At 36.2% G+C, this 23,009-nt stretch overlaps 1 protein-coding gene across 1 annotated transcript; it reads right to left on the bottom strand.

Moving 5' to 3' along the window:
• Positions 1-4,403: 4,403 nt before the first annotated feature.
• On the bottom strand, positions 4,404-22,722 carry LOC121380170. Its single transcript, XM_041508970.1, has 9 exons — positions 22,645-22,722; positions 15,948-16,125; positions 14,073-14,183; positions 11,911-12,073; positions 10,130-10,267; positions 8,898-9,038; positions 7,851-7,901; positions 6,622-6,820; positions 4,404-4,748 (listed from the first exon to the last, which is right to left on the bottom strand). The coding sequence occupies exons 2-9, from the start codon at positions 16,094-16,096 to the stop codon at positions 4,594-4,596; spliced, it is 1,107 nt and encodes a 368-aa protein (XP_041364904.1). The 5' UTR covers positions 16,097-16,125; positions 22,645-22,722; the 3' UTR covers positions 4,404-4,593.
• Between the last annotated feature and the right edge of the window lie 287 nt (positions 22,723-23,009).

Genomic DNA, 23,009 nt, shown 5'->3' on the forward strand with positions numbered 1-23,009 from the left:
GATCGCTTCGTGGAACGGGGCCCCAGGACCCCAGCAAATTGCAATGGCAATCAGCAGTAACTGCAAAACTGATCTGCAAGTGCACTTTTTTTGGGTCCATGATCCTCTTTTAAAAATAAGTCAAAGGGGTCTTGTTCTTTGTATTGATGTTACTAGTGGTCTTCCTAAAATATTCTACACTGAGTTGCAGTTGGTCAAGGATACAATTCTAATTATTATCCACGTGGTTCAACATAACTGAGTTAATAATAATCATATGAAGCACACATGTAATAACAAGTTTAATGACATAATTTTGGGAAGCGATGTCATAGCATGACGTTGCTTCTCCAGTCCTAGCTCAGACTGGGCAGTTGAAATAGGACGTCATTTCGTCGTCTCCTAGTTGTGGCTGAAACATTTTGAGTTGGGTCTTGTTATAGATAAAGAAAACAACAATAATAATATGGATAATAAAGAAATTATAACCAGACCTGTCAACCTTTAGTCAAGAGAAAGCAGGAGGTGTGTGTTGAAAAAGCAGGAGATTTTTAAATTCACACAATTTAACCCAAAATTGCAAGATTTAAAAAAACATTATTACAATAAGTTATATGAATACTATATAATGTCATATATACTTCTTAACCATAGATCTTGGCATTTAAAAAAAGAAGAAGTTTTTTTAAAGTTTAAATATTATTAAGATTTAATACATATTTTAAAAAAATAATAATATTTTATCCAAAAAATTTAAGAACATGAACAAGAAATAAAAAATTTAATTAGTACATTTACGGTATTACACTTACAGCCTTACAGGTTGCGTTACATTATCATTTGTGGTTAGTGTACCTAAGTACCAAAGAAAAATTTATATAAATTAATATTCAGTTTTTACTATAATGAGGAACGGTGGCGTGGTACTTATTTAAAATCATTATAATAATGCAATAAACATTGTATTTTCATTAATCATAAGTAAAACCTCATTACGGACATCGTGTGAAATATACCGGAATTATACCCATTTCAGTGAATAACTTTATATCAATGTCAAACACAACATTTTTTAATTGTACAAAAATTATTTCTTGAAGAGTACCCTTATAACCAACATTTTACTGCACAAACATACAAAATTAACTGACACAAGTATGTTTATACAGCTAATTGGTCTTTTCGTTGTCTTGCTGTGACATGTGATTTTAACATGCATCGTGTGTATCGCTGTCAACTCGAGTTAGTCAGTTCAGATTCGTCATAGTTGCATTATGTAATCCAGTGGGAAGACATTTTACAATTCAGAGGTGTTATTAGAACTAAATTGGATAGGTTTTTTTAGTTTTTTATATGCAACACTGAATGTCAATACACAGCCTGTTGAATTAGCGGCAAAACGCTTCGTAGCCATTACGATGACAACAAACATTATAATACACGTCATTTTATAAACTCCATGTGCTTTTTTAACAATATAAATAGGCTATCCCACAATTCTCACTTCGGCAAAGGTTAAACAGTCGGGACAATTCGGCCTGTTACATTCTCAGAAACCGAAAGTAGTCGACATTTTCCGAATGAGAAAAAAAAGGTAGAGTTACTTCCCATATGTTATTTTGACAAAAGAGGATCGATTTTGTTTTATGCTCACAAAAATGTCATTTAACAGGAGAAACTGTCTCCCGCACAGGTTAAAGGAGATTTGATCAAATACCGGGAGACTCCCGCGGAATCTGGGAGGGTTGACAGGTCTGATTATAACACTCGCGTGTGAGTCGTAGGGGAGAGTTGCCAGGATTGGACCAGTGCCTCAATTGGACCAGAACTGTATTTTCATTCAAATTGTGACAGTAGCGCCATCTAGTCAGTATATTAATCTGTACAAACGCCGCTATTGGCCTTGAACCAGTCGAGTCGAAAAAGGTAATATTTTTGGATTTATCAATAAAAGTAACATTTATGCATGTATCATCTAATACTATTCTTGGAAAAAACATCTATGGAGCAATATGAACATAGTTAGAAGTGTTAAATTAGGTCATAACGATATATAAAGGTTTGTTATTGTGAGTAATAAAACAAGTGCCAAGATGTTACGCATGTGTACATGTAGGTCAGCATCTATTTATAACTATGGTAAAACCACGATTGGACCAACTGAATTGCTCGGATTGGACCAGTTCCTCAATTGGACCATAATGTTTTGACCTGGTATTTTGGTGATCGTGCCAACCGCCAAATATGATACCAGTTAATTTATACATCAAAAATGAAATTTTAAGCACGTTTATGAGTAAAACAAACGTCAAAAAGGACCTTTCTGCGTGATCCAATCGAGGATTCTATTTTGATTCATGAGCGAATTATATTTTAATAAAGCTATTTCTTTCTTTTTTGCAAGTAGCCATAGTTCGTACTGTGTCTAATTATCCAAAAGAAGGAACTGATATTTTGCAAACCCAAGAGAGGTTCATGCCCAATTTTGGAAAAATATCCGCCAACCCTAACCCTACCCCTAAACCTACCCCTACCCCTAACCCCTAACCCTAAATAAAAATAATAAAGGGGGGACCGGGCGGATATTATACCCCAATTTTAGTTACTGTAGCAGATTCCATGATCGGACCACTTTCGTTTTAGCATTAAAAAATTTATTTGAACTCTTCATACTGTCCAGTTTGATTTTCTAGCAATGTTTTTTGACAATGTATGTGCTGGGTTCTGGTTTAATTGAAGGCAATTGATTTTTTAAAAAACTCCAAAGTGGTCCAATTGTGGTAGTAGAATCCACGATTGGACCATTTTGGGTTTAAATTTGTTTTTAAAATTTACCTGGAATAATTAAACTTTCTACAAAATATGTTGCATCAATGCGTATTGTATGCCCCAACAATAATGAAGGAACTACTTTCCTGCTGATTGCTCTATTTGTCTAACTTGCACAACCATTCTTCCTTAAGGGGTCCAATCCCGGCAACTCTCCCCTACTGATTTTACGAAACAAGTGTCAGGATTCATGTAATACCCTCGCTCTCGCTCGGGCAATACAAAAATCCTGACACTTTTTTCGTAAAATCAGTATGACACACAAACTCATGTAATAATCTCTATTTATGATGGTGCTTTTGTACCATTACAATTACTGGAACGATTTTAGTTTGTTTTCTTTTGTTTCCTTTTCAACAACTGCTATCTAATATGGCACCTACTGGTAAGGCACAACAAATAATATAAATTTGTTTCACACGAACAGTTCACATATATACCAATGGTTTTACCATTATATATAATACAAGTGATCTAAACATTAAAAATCATTTCACTTTTTGTTTGGTAGCTGGACCATGGGAGACCTCAACGCTAACAGGTTATCGGACGGTCAAATTATTTGAAATTCAGTCCATTGATTTCATTTCTACAATGCAGAATTTAAAAGTTTTGGAACGAGAAAAATCTAGTCAGCTGAATGGATCCACTGAGGTGATTCGATCCTGTGATGCAAGCACCTCAGGCGAGCACTCAACCGACAGCTAAATCCTGCCCTCATGTAGAATTTAAGTTATCAAAATAATTAATCCTGTCCTTTTATTCTTGTGCTAATATTCAATTAAGAGTTTATCCACATTGCCCTGGGCACACACTGGGTGTCTGTGCAGAACAGGGGTTGATTGTTAGACATTATCATTAAAGAGGGATAAGTTGGTACACAAGACTTGCACCTCTTCAATAGGCTATTAAGATACACTTATTGGAAGTCGATAATACATACAGTGAATGTTTCAAAATCTTACCCAACTCAAGTTGGTCAACATGATTTTTATCTAGATACAGGTGCATGGGTGGTGGGTTGGAGGTAGAGACTCCACCCCTGCTCAAACAAATTTTCTTTTTCCTAAACTTTGCTCACCAGTCTAATCCCCTGCATAACGTCCTGTAAATTATATTTGTGTAACCAGTGAGTTACGTAAACCTAACACACCTGTATAATTTAAACAAACTGATTTTGCCATCAATTAAAAATTTTGGAATATGTGACTAAAATTCCAGTGATCCTGTTTTCAACTTTTAATGTTTGAATATTATAGCTCACCATTTTACCCAAAGCTTTGCAAGAACTGAAGGTTGCGTAACATGTGAACAGAATGACCATTGACATGAAATATTATGCCCTGCATACCCTCCCCAAGCTTTAAATCGCTGGTTAAGCCACTTCACCATGAAAGAAGTTTGTTTTGATTAACGACATCACCGGAGCACATTAATTAATCATCGGCTATTGGATGTCAAATATTTGGTAATTCTGACTCATAGTCATCAGAGGAAACCTGCTACATTTTTCCTAATGCAGGAAGGGATCTTTTATATGCACTTTTCCACAGACTGGAAAACACATACCACAGCCTTTGACCAGTTGTTGTGCACTGGTTGGAACAAGAAAAAAACTCAATCAGTTGAATGGATCCACCGAGGTGGTTCGATCCTGCGAAGCAAACACCTCAAGTGAGCACTCAACCGACCAAGCTAAATCCCACCCTTACTTCACTATGAAGACATGGTACATTTAAAAAGGGATCAAGACTTTTTTCTCTTAAATATTAGGCTTGTTAATTGTCATCTAGAAAGATGACGAACTGTACGGAGATATTTATACACCCATACACACGTAGCTATAACGGCCAGTACAGAAGACAGGTAGAGATAATAAAACAACATCGTGTATCGATGGGGCAGCCACAGCACCGTGAACTTCATTTTGCCATCTGGTTCTGAAATAAAGATTTAATACATTGATTATTAAAAAAACTGGGTTTTTTTACTTCACAAGAGCACATTGATTAATTAATCACCGACTATTAGATGTGAAATATTTGGTAATTCTGACATATAATCTTAGAGAGCACAAGAGCACATTGATTAATTAATCACCGACTATTAGATGTGAAATATTTGGTAATTCTGACATATAATCTTAGAGAGGAAACCCGCTGCATATTTTCATTAGTAGATCTTTTATATGCTCCATCCCAGACAGGATAGCACATACCACAGCCTTTGTGGTACACTGGCTGGAACAAGAAATATATAGAACTTCACACCCTTTATTTTCGCTTCCTAGTTATTGAACAAGTTTATTTTGTGCAAGTATATACTGTAAAACGGGTATTATTCGTGAATGTGTAATTTTTGCGTTTTTCGCATTTTTAATTTAGCCGTGAAAATTACACTTACGCAAATAATAAAATCCATTAGAACAACAAAAAAACCAAAAAACACACACACAAACAGTTTAGCAATTTTGGCACGCTGTTCTGCATCATACAGTCCATATTCACCGTGTTTTTGTTTACGATTTGTAGAAGTGTTTAATTTATCAACGGCATCATTTGCAGTCTGTGTCGATTGAACTTCTTCGATTGTTAAACACTTTGAAGGCTCAGGTAAACCAACAGTTTCAGGTTTGTTTGCGCTTTTTTTAACCACTGCAAAATTGAACCTGCCATAACAAAAGAGGTGAGACGTTTTTAACAACCGGTGTTTAAACATTAAAACAAGATTACTAGTACAAGTGTTTGTCTTTATTTCACACTTTCTGGAGAGTTGATTGAACCACATCCTTGTATACACAGTGTGGTCGCCGCTGGACGTGTGGCTGCAGCACTTAGTGGAGTCACTCAGAAACTGAGAAAGGGATAATATTACATAGTGTTGATTTAATGTTATGTACCAAAGTACAGTTTTGTATGCGTTAGTAATTTAAAAAACAAAAACCATGACACTGTAAAAGTTAAAAATCGCGAGCTGCCTGCATTTTTGATATCGCGAAAATTTACTGCCGCGAATAATACCCGTTTTACAGTATACGAGACTGTATCAGTAGAGTTGTATGTTCTTGTGGAAAATAAACTAGTGCAATAAAAAGGAAGCGAAAACAACACATGTGAAGTTCATTTATTACATAACTTCTTTCATTTTTTTTTTTTTTTTACAATAAATTGTTTTTTGATTTAACACCATAAGTACATTTTTTTAAATTTATGATCAATACTTCTTTCATGGATTTATTTAACATTAAGAATCATACTCTGCAGCAATCTTGTGTAATGTTTCAAATACTGAATACAAAAACTGATGTTTTCACTGCCATCTTCGGAAAAGTAATATAAATGTACATGTACTTATATCTCCTCAACTAACTTTCTCAAGGCAAAATATTTATAATTTTACATGAAATTTCTGCTTGTCTTAACACTATTAAAGGGACTATCCTGAGTTTTCCTACGCTAATCAAAGGTGCACTGATGTCACCAGACAGTAATCAGTTGCCATTGTATTCCATGAAGGTTCGGTAAGACAAAGGGGAAACAAAAGCAATTTATCTGATATGTACTGACATTCAAAAAGAAACTTTACATAACATTTTAATAATTTGATAAATATTGTTGCTAATGGAAAAGAATCAATTTAGAAATCACCGTACAAACACTTTGCATGTATCACGAAGTGCATTGTGACGTTTAGATGTTGAACTTCATGATACTTTCATATCCCACCGTACCCTTTGTTGGTTTTTTATAATACAACTTCAAGCCTGGTAAAGTTTCTTTTGGACATCAGTATATTATAAAACATCATACTTACTTATAACTAAGACTCCATATCCCATGTCCTTCTTTCCCATTCGGTAACTGCATGAAGGCACCATCAATTCATGTATCGCTAAAGGGTCACTAAGGTCAAGGTCAATGTAATGCTTCATATACAAGTCTTTCCTATGAACTGGCCAATGACTGCTGTCCGTATTTTCAGCCATGCAGTCAACACAATCAAAATGAATGGCCTGAAATGACAGTGGCATAAAAAAGAATGAGAAAGGAAAACATTTCAATAATTTAAAAAATGAAGTTTTCCGGGTATAAATTAATTGCAAAACATTAATACATAAGGAAATAATACGTTAGAAAGTAAAAACATGATAAAACCCAAACTCAAAACAATTTTTTAAAATATGGAAAATAATGGATCGATGTAAAACATAAACTAAGCAACAGGGGTAGGGTACAAGGAGGGAAATTACATTTAACAATACCCAAAGGGTGGGTGTATCCATATTTCTGTAAAATTTCTGGCAATTTGCCATTATTTTCGTAAAGATGAACCTCTTTCACTTGAAAGTTTCCTTGCTGTGGACTTTATAACAGAATAAAAGTTTTTAAAAATTAGCTGTGCGTATCTGTGGCGGAAATAAGCTGATTTTTAAATGTTTTTCATTTTCATTATTTCAAATACATAGGCCTCTGAGAATTAAAGGTTTGTGTAACCAAAATGTTTTCAAGTAACTCATTTCATTTTGCATAACCCATTAAAAATATATCATTATGTGAACAGTGAGAAATGATAGTGTAAAATATTTTTAATGTCTTTATTTTTTGGGAGCGAGAACGAAAAATGGGTTTTGCAAAACTAGACTTGTGTGAACGAAAGATCGTTCACACTATTTTCAGGAATGATGGAAGGAAATATTTTATTTAATGATGCACTCAACACATTTTATTTTATGGTTATATGGCGTCAGACATACGGTTAAGGAACACACACATATAGAGAGGAAACCCACTGTCACCACTTAATGGGCTACTCTTTTCGATTAGCAGCAAGGGATCTTTTATATGCACCATCCCACAGACAGGGTAGTATATACCATGGCCTTTGATATGCCAGTCGTGGTGCACTGGCTGGAACGAGAAATGGCAAAATGGGCCCACCGACAGGGATCAATTCCACTCGGCTACATACCACCCCACCACAATTTTCAGAGGCTTGAATACATAGTGTAATGCATTAAAGCACGAATTTGCTAAATATCTTACCTCATGCCAGTGGCCTGTCAACAATAGATGTGGCCTGACTAGTCTTAAAATCTGAAAAGAATATGGTCCGACCTCATTACAAACACATGTACCATCATTACAATGACTGCTACACTATCTGACAAAACATTTTATAAAAACAAACACCATACAAATACAAAAGTAAATCTCTTGCACCATAAAGGAATTCATCTTCCAACACTAACAGTATAAAGCTTTTAACAAACAAATGACCTCTAAACATTACTTCAAAAAGTATGAGAGAATGATCAACAGAAGACAGAAGCTGTCTTTAATTGCTTTTAAATAGATAGATAGTTAACTAGTTTAACATTCTCATGTACCACTAAGGTTTCAAATTGCCCGTACTGAGTCCGACCGCCGATAAGTTCGGTGGCCTGACTAGGGACAGGAATTGCTTTTAATGACCAGACAACTGAGGTACTACAGAACACAGGTGAACCATGAAAGTAAATAAATAAAATTTATTTTGTTTAATGACACCACTAAAGCACAATAATTAATCATCAGCTATTGAATGTCAAAGATTTGGTAATTCTGACTTGTAGTCATCAGAGGAAACCTGCTTCATTTTTCTAATGCAGCAAGGGATCGTTTATATGCACTTTCCCACAGAGAGGATAGCACATACCACGGCCTTTGATATACCAGTCAGGTGCACCTACTGGAATGAGAAATAGCCCAATGGACCCACCTGCTGGGATCTGACAAGTGCTTTACCACTGGGCTACATCCTGCCCAAACAGTGTTTTAGTATGCAAATAACAGTGTTAATTGTAGAATATCACAACTTCAAATCTGAAAAAATTCATTAAATTTCATTTTATTATTTTCTTGTTCAGGCCAAATTTCCAAACATGAACTGATGAAATATATCAAAATAAATTTGACAAAAACTAATTCATGAATTTAAATATGGTTTACAATTAGTATTATTCTTTAGGTGTAAAAGTTTTAACATCTATATTAAGTTATACATAACTAATTAACATTATAATAACCGAATAAACAAAATGGTATACTAACTGGATGTATGAAGAATTTCATCTTTGGTAGTAACATATCATGGTTGATAATAATTCTGATAGGGGCAGATGACTTTTGATTTACTTCAGCTATCAATTTCAGCATGTACGGTGGCATTTCATGATGAAACTGAAGATCAAGCTGATTTAAACAGAAAAAATACAATATGAGTATAAAATTTAATGCTATATCTTATGATATGACAACAATAATATTAAGACCATATAAAATGTGCTAAATCCAAGCAATAAATCTATGCCAAATTGCAATATCGTAAACATACATGGTCACTGGTCACATTTTTAAAGATATTTCAAAACTTTTGTAATAAAAATGGACTGAAAATATATAAACAATGAATTCATATATGAGAAAATAGAGTTAAAGTTAAAGTTTATTTTGTTTAACGACACCACTAGAGCACATTGATTTAAATATCAAACAGTTGGTAATTTTGATATGATATTATAGTCTTAGTGAGGAAACCCGCTACATTTTTTCATTAGTAACAAGGGATCGTTTATATGCACCATCCCACAGACAGGATAGCACATATCACAGCCTGTGATATACCAATCATAGTACACTGGCTGGAACGAGAAATATCCCAATGGGCCCACCAATGGGGATTGATCCTAGACCGACCAAGCATTATGTGAGGAGCTTTATCACTGAGCTATGTTCAACCCACGAGAAAGGTTTAACAATGTAAATGTACAAATAAACATGAGAATAAATCAGAATAATTAAACTTTGTTTCTGTCTATATACTAGAGGGCAATCTAATTGGTTAAATGGTACTTGATTTTGGGGGTTCATATCTCCATGAACCAAAATTAAACCATGCTCCCTTCCCCCTCTTATTAATTAGCACTACTTTTCTGAAATTGCACATATTATTCAGGCCACTATACTAAGACAAGATTGGTTCAAGAAAACACACATGGGAGATAAAAAGCAATAAAATTATGACATAAATACACCTTAATAATACATTTTTGTTTTTTTAATATGGTAAATTCATGAAAAAGAATAAACAGAACAGAAATATTACAGAACTGATGGAAAAGTAGGGTAATTGCTAATAAAACATTCAGTGGCAAATGAAATGTAGAAAGGGTCAAGACTTCAATGTAATCCAGATTTTGGTATAAACTGCATGATCACAGAGTCTTGTTCAGTGACAACAGTCTGGGTGAAACCTGTCTAATCCAGCACTCTGTATATATTACCTTAATAAAGTCGACAAATCCCACATTGACGAGTCCAGAAATGTTTCCAAAGCTCTCTTCATAGCGACTCATCTTCCAGGGGGTTCTGTAGTCTCTCCCCTCACCTCCAATATCATTGTCTCCAGGAATAAATATCACCTGGAAGGTACAAAACAATTGTCACCAAATTTCTGGTCAAATATCATAACAGGAAAGTATGAGAGGCAATGGGTTACAGTTCTGTTACCAAATGTACCTTTTCCCATGGGCTTCAGATGATTACACTCCAACGAAATGTAGTGGACAGTCAAGTGTACACTGGCAGTGCTGCCATGAGCAGGACCCTTCTTTAAAACAAATGAATATGTTAAATGTGTATGACCAATGCAAGCATTACACTATATAGGCCACCTCGTCCTTCCTGCCTGTAGGAGGACTGCCACTCAACTTTGTTCACAACTGCACATTTCTGATCACCATCTATGAATTGTCTTTTTCGCACCCCAACCAATGCCCATGGCTGGTACATCAATAGCCATGGTATGTACTGTTCTGTCTATGGTAATCTGTACCGGTATATAAATAATAGGTTACTGCTTCATCGATAGGAGTGGGTTTTTTTGGTGGCAGCAGGTTACCTCTCTCTCGTTATCTATCTTGACAAAGTGTCCACAAATAACCATGTGTTAGACACTAAGTACTTGTGTTAGACACTAAGTACTTGTGTTAGAAACTAAGTACATGTGTTAGACACTAAGTACTTGTAGCTGACATGTGCTGAGGTATTAAACAAATATTCCTTTCCTTTCCTTTTTCTCACATTTTTTTTAATACCCCCAAAAAGCAAGTTGATTAAACCACATTTTATAATTATAAACTGTGGGATTTGTTTTGACTGATAAGCAACAATATACAAAATAACACTGGATAAATATACATATAGCAAGCAAGTCTTCTGTTTATAATGCATCTACATCAAATGATTTGGTTTTTATCTGTGGTTATTATTATTATTATTATTATTATTACAAGACAATTATTTCAACCCATCTTGCACTTTCCAGCTGTAGATGGATTTCTAACAAGAATTCCATGGAATTAAACGTTTCGCCTACAATCAACATTTTCAGTGCACTGTAATGAACATCCTTAGGTGCAACTATACACCAAGTTTCACTGATCTAGGACTTGTAGTTTGTGAAAAACAGATTTTTAACATAAAACTTTTAATGTAAAAGTTGACGCCGATGCCGTTTTCAGAAAAGTAATACCTGTTTATCATCCATTAAAGACTTTTGTAGAAGATATCGCTGGCACTATAAGTTGTGATATCTCCTGCGATATTCTCCTAGGAGACATCACTTCTTTTTGTTGTGTCACTGTGTATGTTTCAGCGCTAAACCTATCATTAGTGATGTCACTCCACTGTCGTTCTGCTAGTTAACGAGTCTACCGCTGCCAAATATAGTGACATTGAACCCACATTACCAACATTGTTTACAACTGTCGCAAATGAAAAGAATGATAATGGATGATAAAAAGAATAACCACCTCAAGTCTTGTGATATCATAATTTATCCGCACTCGTTGATAAAAGTATAAAAATCATCGACAAGCCTAGGATTTCATACTTTTATCAACTCATGCTGATAAATTATGATATCACAAGACGCTCGGGGAGTATCCTCTGTATCATGCCTATTCTCTTCATAAAGGTGAGACAATCAGACACTAACACAGTCAGGGGTTCTTTACAATACTGAGCAGGTGAGAAAGTAAAAAGAATGTTGTTAAAAGCGTACCACTGAATTTTCCACTGGATAAAAAATATTGTGAAATCTACTGAGAGTGTACTGGTATTCCTCGGTGGTTGCCTTGCTGCCCTCATCCATCAGATCTCCAAGGAAGACAACAGCGTCTGGCTGGCTATAGTCAAACGCCAGTGAAAACGTCCTGCTTAGAAACCTGCAATGATACACAGAGTTAAACATAGTTAATTTGTATTGACTGATTAGCACTGACGAATCAGGCCTCTGAAAGTCGTGAGAATGATAATTTTGTCTGCGCGTTGGTCGCGCAAATGCAATTTTTAATAACCTATTTTTTGTTCGTGCAAAATTTGGAGCACCATTTACTTGTATATAACGGGTTATGTAAAAAGGCAATGGGAAGGAAGGAAGGAAATGGTTTATTTAATGATGCACTCAACACATTTTATTTGTGGTGATATGGCGTCGGACATATGGTTAAGGACCACACAGATATTGAGAGAGGAAACCTGCTGTCCCCACTTCATGGGCTACTCTTTGTCGATTAGCAGCAAGGGATCTTTTATATGCATCATCCCACAGACAGGATAGCACATAGCACGGCCTTTGATATACCAGTCGTGGTGCACTGGCTGGAGCGAGAAATAGCACAATGGGCCCACCAATGGGGATCGATCCCAGACCGACCGCGCATCAAGTGAACACTGTACCACTGGGCTATGTCCCGTCGCATGATAGAAATGAAACACATTGGCACAAAATAGGCCATACCTATTCAGGCTTGGGTACAGGAATTTTAGCAGGTCTACACTGTGGTGTGGTAAGTTTATGGGAGAGTGAGTTTTGAGTCCAAGTCATGCTCCCCTGGAAAATATATGAAAAATATACATACAGTGAAACCTCTGAAAACTGGACCCTGTGTAAACCAGAATTCCTTCAAAACCGGATGTTTTTCATGGTCCCATTTTAATAATAAATACAGAACTTAACATCTCTAAACCCGATACCTTTTAAAATCAAACATTTTACTTGGTTCTGAAGGTGTCTGGTTTAGAGGGGTTTCACTGTATTTGGAGTAGGGGAGGGTTCAACCTCTGAAGTCCACCCCTGCTTATTACAAATTAGATACAAAGGAGTCTTTTACGTATACCTTTTTAAGACAAACTAGCACATACCATGGCCTTTAAAATACAATGAATGAAGAAATCAATGCTCAGATGGATTGATGGATAGATGGATGGATGGATGGATGGATAAATGAATGAATTCATACATTGGCTATTGGTTGTAAAACAACAAAGCATAAATAAAATAATGATACAGGTTTGAAAATCACTAAACATAAAACTGGTTGAACAAATTCTATGGTTGAGCTTGTAAATGGCTGTAACTATATTTCATGACAAAAAAAACAACAAACACATCTACATTCAATATACACTAATACATGCAGCTAAAACACTCCTTTGTATTTACAGATCTACATTCAATGTACACTAATACATGCAGCTAAAACACTCCTTTGTATTTACACATCTACATTCAATGTACACTAATACATGCAGCTAAAACACTCCTTTGTATTTACACATCTACATTCAATATACACTAATACATGCAGCTAAAACACTCCTTTGTATTTACACATCTACATTCAATATACACTAATACATGCAGCTAAAACACTCCTTTGTATTTACAGAAGGATGAAAAAGATAAATAATTTTCTAAGTGAAAACACACACACAAAAAAGAGCAAAAACCAAATCTATTTTTTGTAAATATTTTATATGAAATACATGTAACAAACCTGAGCAGGGTTGCAGAAAGTACTCGCCCGCTCACCAAATGCGAGGAAAAATTCTGATGGACGAGTTCAAAAATACAACTACCTGTCCAATGGTCTATCTATCTTTTTGATTTCTTTTGCCACGTGATGTTGATCACTTACCAAGAGTTGTCAATATATCTATATACATGTATATAATTTGAAATGAAGACACTGTGTATTATAATATTTTTAATAATATATTGTTCTCTTAGACTGACAGTCCAGTAATAATTCTGGCGGGCTAGTAAATTTTAGTTGGTTCTGGTCCGGCGGGCTAGTTAAACATTTTCCATTTCTGCACCCCTGCTGAGGGAAAGACACTACATGACTTCTTAATAATTTCAAATGTGTAATTAATACTGACCGGTCAATATCCCACCGAGTGAACATTCCCAGTGGAAATGGAGACTCATCCTGGTAACCTTGTATCTGTGGGTCTGATACTAGCAGAATCACCATCTCTCTCTCAGGGTTCCTGAATTTTAATTTTAAAATCACAATTAATAATAAGAACTACAATGTTACGTAATTTCAGTAATATTGACACACAAATATTTTACACATCTTTCTAAGAAACAGTACCGGTACAATGATTTTGGGACAAACCATATAGTGTGGGTACTGGAAATTGTTAGCATGCTTTCCATCAGAAAAATGTTCAATGGGCATAATCTCTGACTTCACCAGACAGTTCTGTTTATGACAGTGAAAAAACAAAACCCAGCCTCAATGACCCCTCCCCTGACTCGGAAGTTTATACAATGCCTCCAGTCCCCTACGGTTGAAAGGTAAATTTATAACTAACCCCTCCCCCCTTAAAACTATAAAAAGCTACTAGTATTAAGATATTAGATTCTGACCCTCTCTCTCTCTGAATGAAAAGTTAAAGTTTGTTTTGTTTACCAATACCACTAGAGCACATTGATTTATCAATCATCGGCTATTGGATGTCAAACATTTGGTAATTCTGACATGTAGTCTCAGAGGAAAGCTGCTACATTTTTTCATTAGTAGCAAGGGGGTCTGTTATATGCACCATCCTATAGTCAGGATAGCACATACCACGGCCTTTGATATACCAATCATAGTACACTGGCTGGAAATGAGAAATTGCCCAATGGGCCCACTGACGGGGATCTATCCCAGACCAACTATGCATCGGACGAGCACTGTACCACTTGGCTACGCCGTACCACTTGGCTACGCCCCGCCCCATCTTTGAATGATTTCAGATAAGGGTGGTGGTTGGAGAACGAAGACCTTGTAGGAAATAGTGGACATGAACTTTATTCTAGCTCTTTGAAATTGTACATACTGGAAGATCTAAATGTCTAACAGTAGGTATGTTAACTGTATGAAAAACAGGTGAGACTTTTCACATTACCTCTCCCCCCCCCCCCCCCCCCCCCCCAGTAAAACAAGCATTCTGAGAGTACTGTTAAAGCAATACATGCCCCCGCCATAACTTTGTCAAAAATTAGTAAATCACCATGTAAGTTAAGTTTGGTCTAAAACGGTACATGATAAAGCTACATTAAAAAGTTCCTTTGAATATATCTCAAGGCATTGCAAAAAAAGAAACGTCTATAAAAAAAAAATTGTATCTCTTAAGTTGAAGGGCCATAACTGTCAAAAATAGAAAAATCACCATGACAAACAGACAGACAGACAGACAGACAGACAAACAGACAGACAGGACAGAGATAAAACCTATAGTCCCCTCTAGTTGGACCAGTAGGGGACTAACAATATCAATGAATCAAACAAACAAACAAACAAACAAACAAACAAACAAACAAACAAAACAAACAAACAAATAAAATAATGACCCAAGTCACCTAGATATGCAGCTTATAAAATAATTCTGAGTCTCACACTTCAGAAAAAGGAAGGAAATATTTTATTTAACGATGTACACAACACATTTTATTTATGGTCATATGGCGTCAGACATATGGCTAAGGACCACACAGATATTGAGAGAGGAAACCCGCTGTCGACACTTCAAGGGTTACTCTTTTCGATTAGCTGCAAGGGATCTTTTATATGCACCATCCCACAGACAGGGTAGTACATACCACGGCCTTTGATATACCAGTTGTGGTGCACTGGCTGGAATGAGAAATAGCCCAACTGGCCCACCGACGGGAATCGATCCTAGACCGACTGCACATCAGGTGTGCTCTTTACCACTGGGCTACGTCCCGCCCTACACTTCAGAAAAAGAGCAAAATCTTACCGTTCGTGAACTGGGAGTGTTGGCCACCTCCATGACTGCAGCCAGTAGATGAGATATTCATTGGTTATCACACTCAGCACAATGATGCTCAAGATCCACGATCGCAGGGACAGATGCTGGACACCATATAGAGAAAAACGCCTTGGCATGATGCCATCAGACCCGCTTTTAGTAGGCTCTGTAAAAAAAAAAAAAAAAAAAAAATAAACAAATTGAGAAAACGTCTTGGCATGATGCCATCAGACCCGCTTTTAGTAGGCTCTGTAAAAAATAAATAAATAAATAAACAAATTGAGAAAAACGTCTTGGCATGATGCCATCAGACCTGCTTTTAGTAGGTTCTGTAAAAAAACAAAAAACAAAAACAAATAACAAATTGAGAAAAACATCTTAGCATCTTAGTAGGTTCTGTCAAAAAACAAGAAGAAAAAAAAGGAAAAACAAAAAAGGTAGAAAAGTGAAAAAATGTTTTAGTTTTAATGACACCACTAGAGCACACTGATTTATTAATCATCGGCTATTAAATGTCAAACATTTGCTAATTTGAGTTTTAGAGAGGAAACCTGCTAATTTTCCATTAGTAGCAAGAGATCTTTTATATGCACCATCCCACAGACAGGATAGCACATACCACAACATTTGCTATACCAGCCGTGGTGCACTGGCTGGAATGAGAAGAACTAGGAAGGAAAGACTTGAAGGAGTTGAACTTGCTTCACAAGAATTTCAAGAACACACAAGAGACTGATCTCGATACAGGTGATTTGTCCTATATTGAGTACAGCATAAAGGTAACAGGCTGCAATTGGTCATTTTAAATCCGATAAAAAAATTACGCACAAAGGTAAATATAAACCCATCAAAGGAAAGGAAATGTTTTATTTAATGATGCACTCAACACATTTTATTTACAGTTATATGGCATCGGACATATGGTATAGGACTACACAGATATTGAGGGAGGAAACCTGCTGTCAACACTTCATGGGCTACTCTTTTCGAGTAGCAGCAAGGGATCTTTTATATTCACCATCCCACAGACAGGATAACACATACCACAACCTTTAATATACCAGTCGTGGTGCACTGTCAAGAGCGAGAAATAGCCCAGTGGTCCCACCATCGGGGATCGATCCCAGACCGACTGCGCATCAAGCGAATGCTTTACCACTGGGCTATGTCCCCTCCACCCCCCCCATAACCCATCAAGTTTACAGGGTTGATAATGAATATTAATTCAATATACACAGTGTTCATTCTTAGGCACTGAGTTTCTGGATTTAAAAAAAAACAAAAACAAAAAAAACTCTTCATTTCATTAAAAATATTCTCTCAGATCACAATGGAAACAAAAATGTATTCAAGTGTTTCAAGAACGTGGTCAATTTTATGGAATTCTCTATAAACAGTTTTGTAATTCTGTTGATGCTAAAACTGTCTGAAAAAACACAAAAACAAAACTGATGAAGTTTTTAGTAAATTAAATGCACTTTGCAAATTTAATACTGATGCAGAAAAAGTCTATGGATGAGCAACAGAAGAGATTGTAACTTCAGTTTTGCAAGCAGTGGTGGATTTTACTTCTAAGGACTGTTCATACATGAACCTATATTGTATTCAAGGACAACTTTTGTGAAAAAAAAGGGATCCAAGTAAAGAATGGGAAAGTAACTATTGTCTCCTTGGTCGAAGTACAACAAAGAATGGTAATTTGACATAGGGCCAGTAGAGGGCGCTTTATGAGTACTATATGTAATCAGGGATATTTTAATACAATTGTTAATACAGATGAGTTAGTACTTTACTGTATTATTTAATACATTAGCTATTTTTATGTATAAGCTTATAGTTAGAATGTGTAGTTGGGTATGGACTGTAGTTCTGTGGTTAGTCGCACGTGCATTTAGTGATAGGTTACACTTGACTGACTATATGCATTATGATTATGACAGTTGCATTGCATGCTGGGAAAAATCTGACCTTTCCTTTCAAATACCACACCTTCTTCTCATTTTTCTCATAGCCTTTCATTCATAAGGTCACATTATCATGATCTTGATGGTGAAAACCCATGGGGATGTCTTTAGTGTAAACTAAAGATAAAGAATCTTGAAACCCGAGTCGTGTTTTATTATGAACTAGAAGGGGTTACAAATTTAAAGAGGTGTCAAATCCATTTATAACATCTTGGTTTGCGGTACATGCGTTTCTCACTTGGTAAACAGTTTATATTCAACATTAAAGATCATATTTTATATTTATAGATTTTGATGGAGCCAACGAGCCATCAGAATAAGCATGAGATCGGCAGTGATAATACCGTTTGGATGAATGATGTTATTTCCATGGTTTTCAGAGACGATCTAGGAGGGTCCAGGGGCCTGCCCACCCCCCCACCCCCTAAATTTTGTGAGTTATAATTTTATTATATATTAATTTTTATTTACGATCCCCTCCAAACCTCCCCCAAAAATCCAGTGGCATTCCGCCTCATGTCATTGCCCCCCACCACCACCACCCCAATAGATTTTCTGGATCCGCCACTGGTTTTGTATTCCTGGGGGTGACGGCCCATGATAATATGTTGCAGGCCTGATATGTAAGTTGTTTTGGACATCTAAAAATATTTTTAGTGTACAATTTATTTTGTAATAAACTGTGGCATTGGGTGGTGCACCGAATAGTATGCCAATTAATTGTTATGTTTCATGTTTGATGGTGGGGGAAAATGTGCACATAGTGTTACTAGAAGGAAACTAAGGAAAAACAAATGAACCCGATCATGGTCATGTATAATAAAGAATTCTACATGTCTGCATTGCTGTCCTTTTTCAACCTTGTTTTCCAGTAAAAATGGATGACCACCTATAACAGTGGTCTTGAGTTAAAGTTTGTTTTTGTTTAACGACACAACTAGAGCACATTGATTTATATTAATCATCGACTATTGGATGTCAAACGTTTGGTAATTTTGACATATAATCTTAGTGAGGAAACCTGCAAAAAAATTTCCATTAGTAGCAAGGGATCTTTTATATGCACCATCCCACAGACAGGATAGCACATACCACGACCTTTGAATTACCAGTCAAGGTGCACTGGCTGGAACGAGAAATAGCCCAATGGGCCCAGTGACGGGGGATCGATCCCAAACAGATTATTCATCAAGTGAGTGTTTTACCACTGAGCTACGTCGTGTCCCTAGTCTTAATAGAAGAAGGAGGAAATGTTTGATTTAACAACGCACTCAACACATTTTATTCACAGTTATATGGAGTCGGACATATGGTTAAGGACCACATAGATATTGAAAGAGGGAAATCCGCTGTTGCCACTTCATGGGCTACTCTTTTCAATTAGCAGCAAGGGATCTTTTATATGCACCATCCCACAGACAGGGTAGTACATACCACGGCCTTTGATATACCAGTCGTGGTGCACTGTCTGGAACGAGAAATAGCCCAATGAGCCCACCGACGGGGATCGATCCTAGACCGACCGTGCATCGAGTGAGTGCTTTACCACTGGGCTATATCTTGCCCCCTGGTCTTAATAGATGCATGGTTGTGGATCCTAGGGCAACACTTTCCTCTAAGAGAACCCAATTTTTTTTTTGCAAACATTGTCAATGTCATTCAAGTGAAATTTCATTAAAAAAATTATTGATCATGATCGCTAAATTTGTCTCATGGGTGATTTATTACCAGCTGCTGACCACACCTTTCTATTGCTGATATCACCACTTCAGTGTGAAGTCCACAGTGGGAACTGGGTTCTCATTTGTGATACAGAAGTAGGTATATAAAAAAAACTTAAAACAACTCCACTTGTCTTAAAGATATATTATATATTTTTTTACAACTGACTAGGTCATTTATAATTTTTTATGTCAGTTCAATAAACATGCAACATCATTTTCAACCGGAGAAATTTTTTCGTAGCATCACAACAACAATAACAGTATATATAATATGCATAAATAATCAGCAACTGCAGACTGGGGTTGACACAAATGCTATTACATTATAATGAAATCATGTTGGTAAGATTGGAAAAACTATATACATATATATATATATATATATATATATATAGGGCATTGCTACATTTATTTGTAGTGCACATCTACTACACATGTACTAAGTTACACTAAAATAATACATATTAAATCAAAGTATTTTTATTACACTTTTACAGTGTTGAACATTGTTACTGAAGAATAACACAGTCTTAATACATTGTTTGAATACCATAGGTGAGTCAACAAAATTAAGATCAACATTTGTTGAGCTGGAGTTTGAAGATTTTAATGAAGATGGTTTCTTTCACCTGTCTAAAATGTCTATTGTTTCCCATAACTTTATAAAATGGGAATATAGTAACTTTACCCTTTCCAAATGTATTAATGTGTTGACCCACCCATAGAATTATATTAGAAGGGTCTATTAATGTGTTGCTTATGTAGCATTATTCTTTTTATCTAAGCTCCATACCTGTTTCTCCAATGTAATTTTCATTACAACCTAGACTGGGGAGTCGGATGCGATACTTTTTGGGCCATGAACATTTTTTTTTCTCTTCCTATGGCACTGGCATAGTATAGATCTCATCATACACATTGCTTTCATGGCCGTACCAACTTTTAATTGCTTCCAACGCTCCTGCTAAACATGGCGTAAATAACATTGGGTATCTTACAATTCATATTATATACATGTACCAGGAATGATTTGCCAACTGCAAAATCGAAATGTGGAACCTTCAACCAAAATATCACAAGTACCACACCTTTTATCACATTTACCAACTGATTTGTGCAAGTTAGAACCGAACACAGACGGACATATTTATTTCAGGTTCTTACTTCGGCTGTCTAGTACAGTTTATAATAACATGTTTGAATAGGCAACTTTTTATTTCCGAAGTTTGCTATAGTGATGGCATGTGAGTATGGACAATGGGCAGTATTTTAGTGTTGTTACAAGGGTAAGGGTTTCCCGTTTGTTGCTAGCTCTACCAGTACTACGTCTTAATTCTTCTGTAAAAAGCTGTGTGGCTCTTTCAAAACAGATGAGACCACTGGGATATTCCAGTCTCTGAATTAATTTTTTTTTCAATTCCGATCTTTTTGTTTTTCTGCCAGGGTTGGTAATAACAGTACATATACATCTTGCCATAGTGTATGGGATATTTAATTTAGTATGTCTTGGGTGGCAAGAGTTAAACTGAAGATACAAGTACGTATCAGTTGGCAGGGCTTCTAGATTATGGTAGCCACACTCCCATGGCTAGTGATATTCAATGTTGGGCTAGTAAATAACTACTATTGCTATGCCTGACAGCTAGTGAAATGTTTTGTTGAAATGTTACAGATAAGTCTATTTTGTAAATATGAATATCCTGCCCCCACCTCCTCCCCTCAATGTTAGTGTTTTTAAGCTATATCTCTTTCTTTAGGAGACATTCGATTATTAATATTATTTAGTAAAATTGTATTAACTTAAAGTAAAGTAGGGCTGGTGAATTTTTAATCATGGCTAGTACATTTTTAAAATAGCTGATCCCATGGCTAGTGTATTTTATAAAAACTCTAGAAGCCCTGAGTTGGTTTATAATACATACTTTTATAATACTTTTCTCCCATTGTAAATGATAAAAACAAACAAGTTCAGTTTTGGTAATATAATTTTTTTTTTTGTAGTATACCATATGTAGTAACATTTGACATATAGCTACCTCATTGTACTGTCTAAAGAATCTTTGGTTAAAATTGGGCCAACCGTGAATATGTGCGAAGCTACATGCTTTTTATCAATTTGTGAAGAAAGTGTGCATCCAGGCCACTGACACGTGTTATACTAAATCGAAGTTTTGAACAGTACACATCAAGTGCACAACATTTCGTTTCAACACGATTGAAAAGCAAAATGCTGCGAATGTTACAAGTTGATAGGGGTAGGGCTATTGCTCTAATTATGCAGAGGCAATCACAATGTTGTCTCCCAGCAAGTTTGGGTACATGAGTCAATGATAGCTCGATTAGTTGGGCGTCTCAGAGCCACGGGAAGATTAGCTGAGGGTCCCAGGAGCGGATGTTCACATATTATGTTGCCATGTCAAGATAGAGGCATACGTCTCACACACCTCCGTAACTGATTTCAGACAGCTACGGAGATGATGAGTCGGGTTGTAGGCACTCATGATCGCCCAGTGTGTCCACGAACAGTTAGGAATCGGTTGCGGGAGTTCAACTTAAGGCCACAACGTACCTACGTTGGTCTGCAACTTACATCCAGGCGACGTCAGAAAAATATCCACCTGGTCCCTCCCCCTCATCAGTGTAAAGACAGATTTTTTGATGGGGCTTATAAATGAATGGGAAAGACTTCCGAACGTTCTAGCATGCATGCTAATACTATCATTAACCCTAACCCTAACCCTAAACCCGAATAAACTGAATGCTGGAATGTTCGGAAGTCTTGCCAATGAATGAATGAAGGGGTGGGGGTACCGAGTGGATATTTTACCGTAAACAAAAATCGAAAATGAGTATTGTACGGCAATATGTACAAGTGCTATAACATTGCTAGTTTAGTTTCAAGTACTGGCAGTCATTGTGATCCTTGGGAGAAGTACATATGAAACTCACAGAATATAATATCTAAAACCTTACACTGCGGTTCTTTATGTCACCTACCTTGTCCAGTTGTTATACGTCTCAAGAAAGCGCATTGGCCTCGCCTTCTCAACTTGTGGTGCGTGTTTTAAAAAGAGTTATCGAACTTAGATCATTATGTTTTACTTTCGTTTTCGTTCGTGCCTGAACCTTTTTTAAAAGAAAGTCACGTTTTTCGTTTTTAAAGAACAAACGAATACGAGAATTTAGTCAGACCGAGCATTCCCCAGTCGTATTCTGTTTTATGTAAGAAGAAAATTACAGTGTCCGTTTGCATCAAAAGGGAAGAAGAAAGAAATGTTTTATTTAATGACGCACCCAACACATTTTATTTACGGTTATATGGCGTCAGACATATGGTTAAGGACCACACATATATTGAGAGA

Source organism: Gigantopelta aegis, chromosome 8 (assembly GCF_016097555.1).
Source record: "Gigantopelta aegis isolate Gae_Host chromosome 8, Gae_host_genome, whole genome shotgun sequence".
Taxonomy (NCBI): domain Eukaryota; kingdom Metazoa; phylum Mollusca; class Gastropoda; order Neomphalida; family Peltospiridae; genus Gigantopelta; species Gigantopelta aegis.

Coding starts and splice junctions, on each gene's coding strand:
- LOC121380170 (XM_041508970.1), bottom strand. CDS start 16,096: ATGCCAAGGCGTTTTTCTCTATATGGTGTCCAGCATCTGTCCCTGCGA. Junction 9,039..10,129: donor GATTTGTCGACTTTATTAAG/GTAATATATACA, acceptor TGTTTAAATCAG/CTTGATCTTCAGTTTCATCA. Junction 4,749..6,621: donor ATATGGAGTCTTAGTTATAA/GTAAGTATGATG, acceptor TCTTTATTTCAG/AACCAGATGGCAAAATGAAG.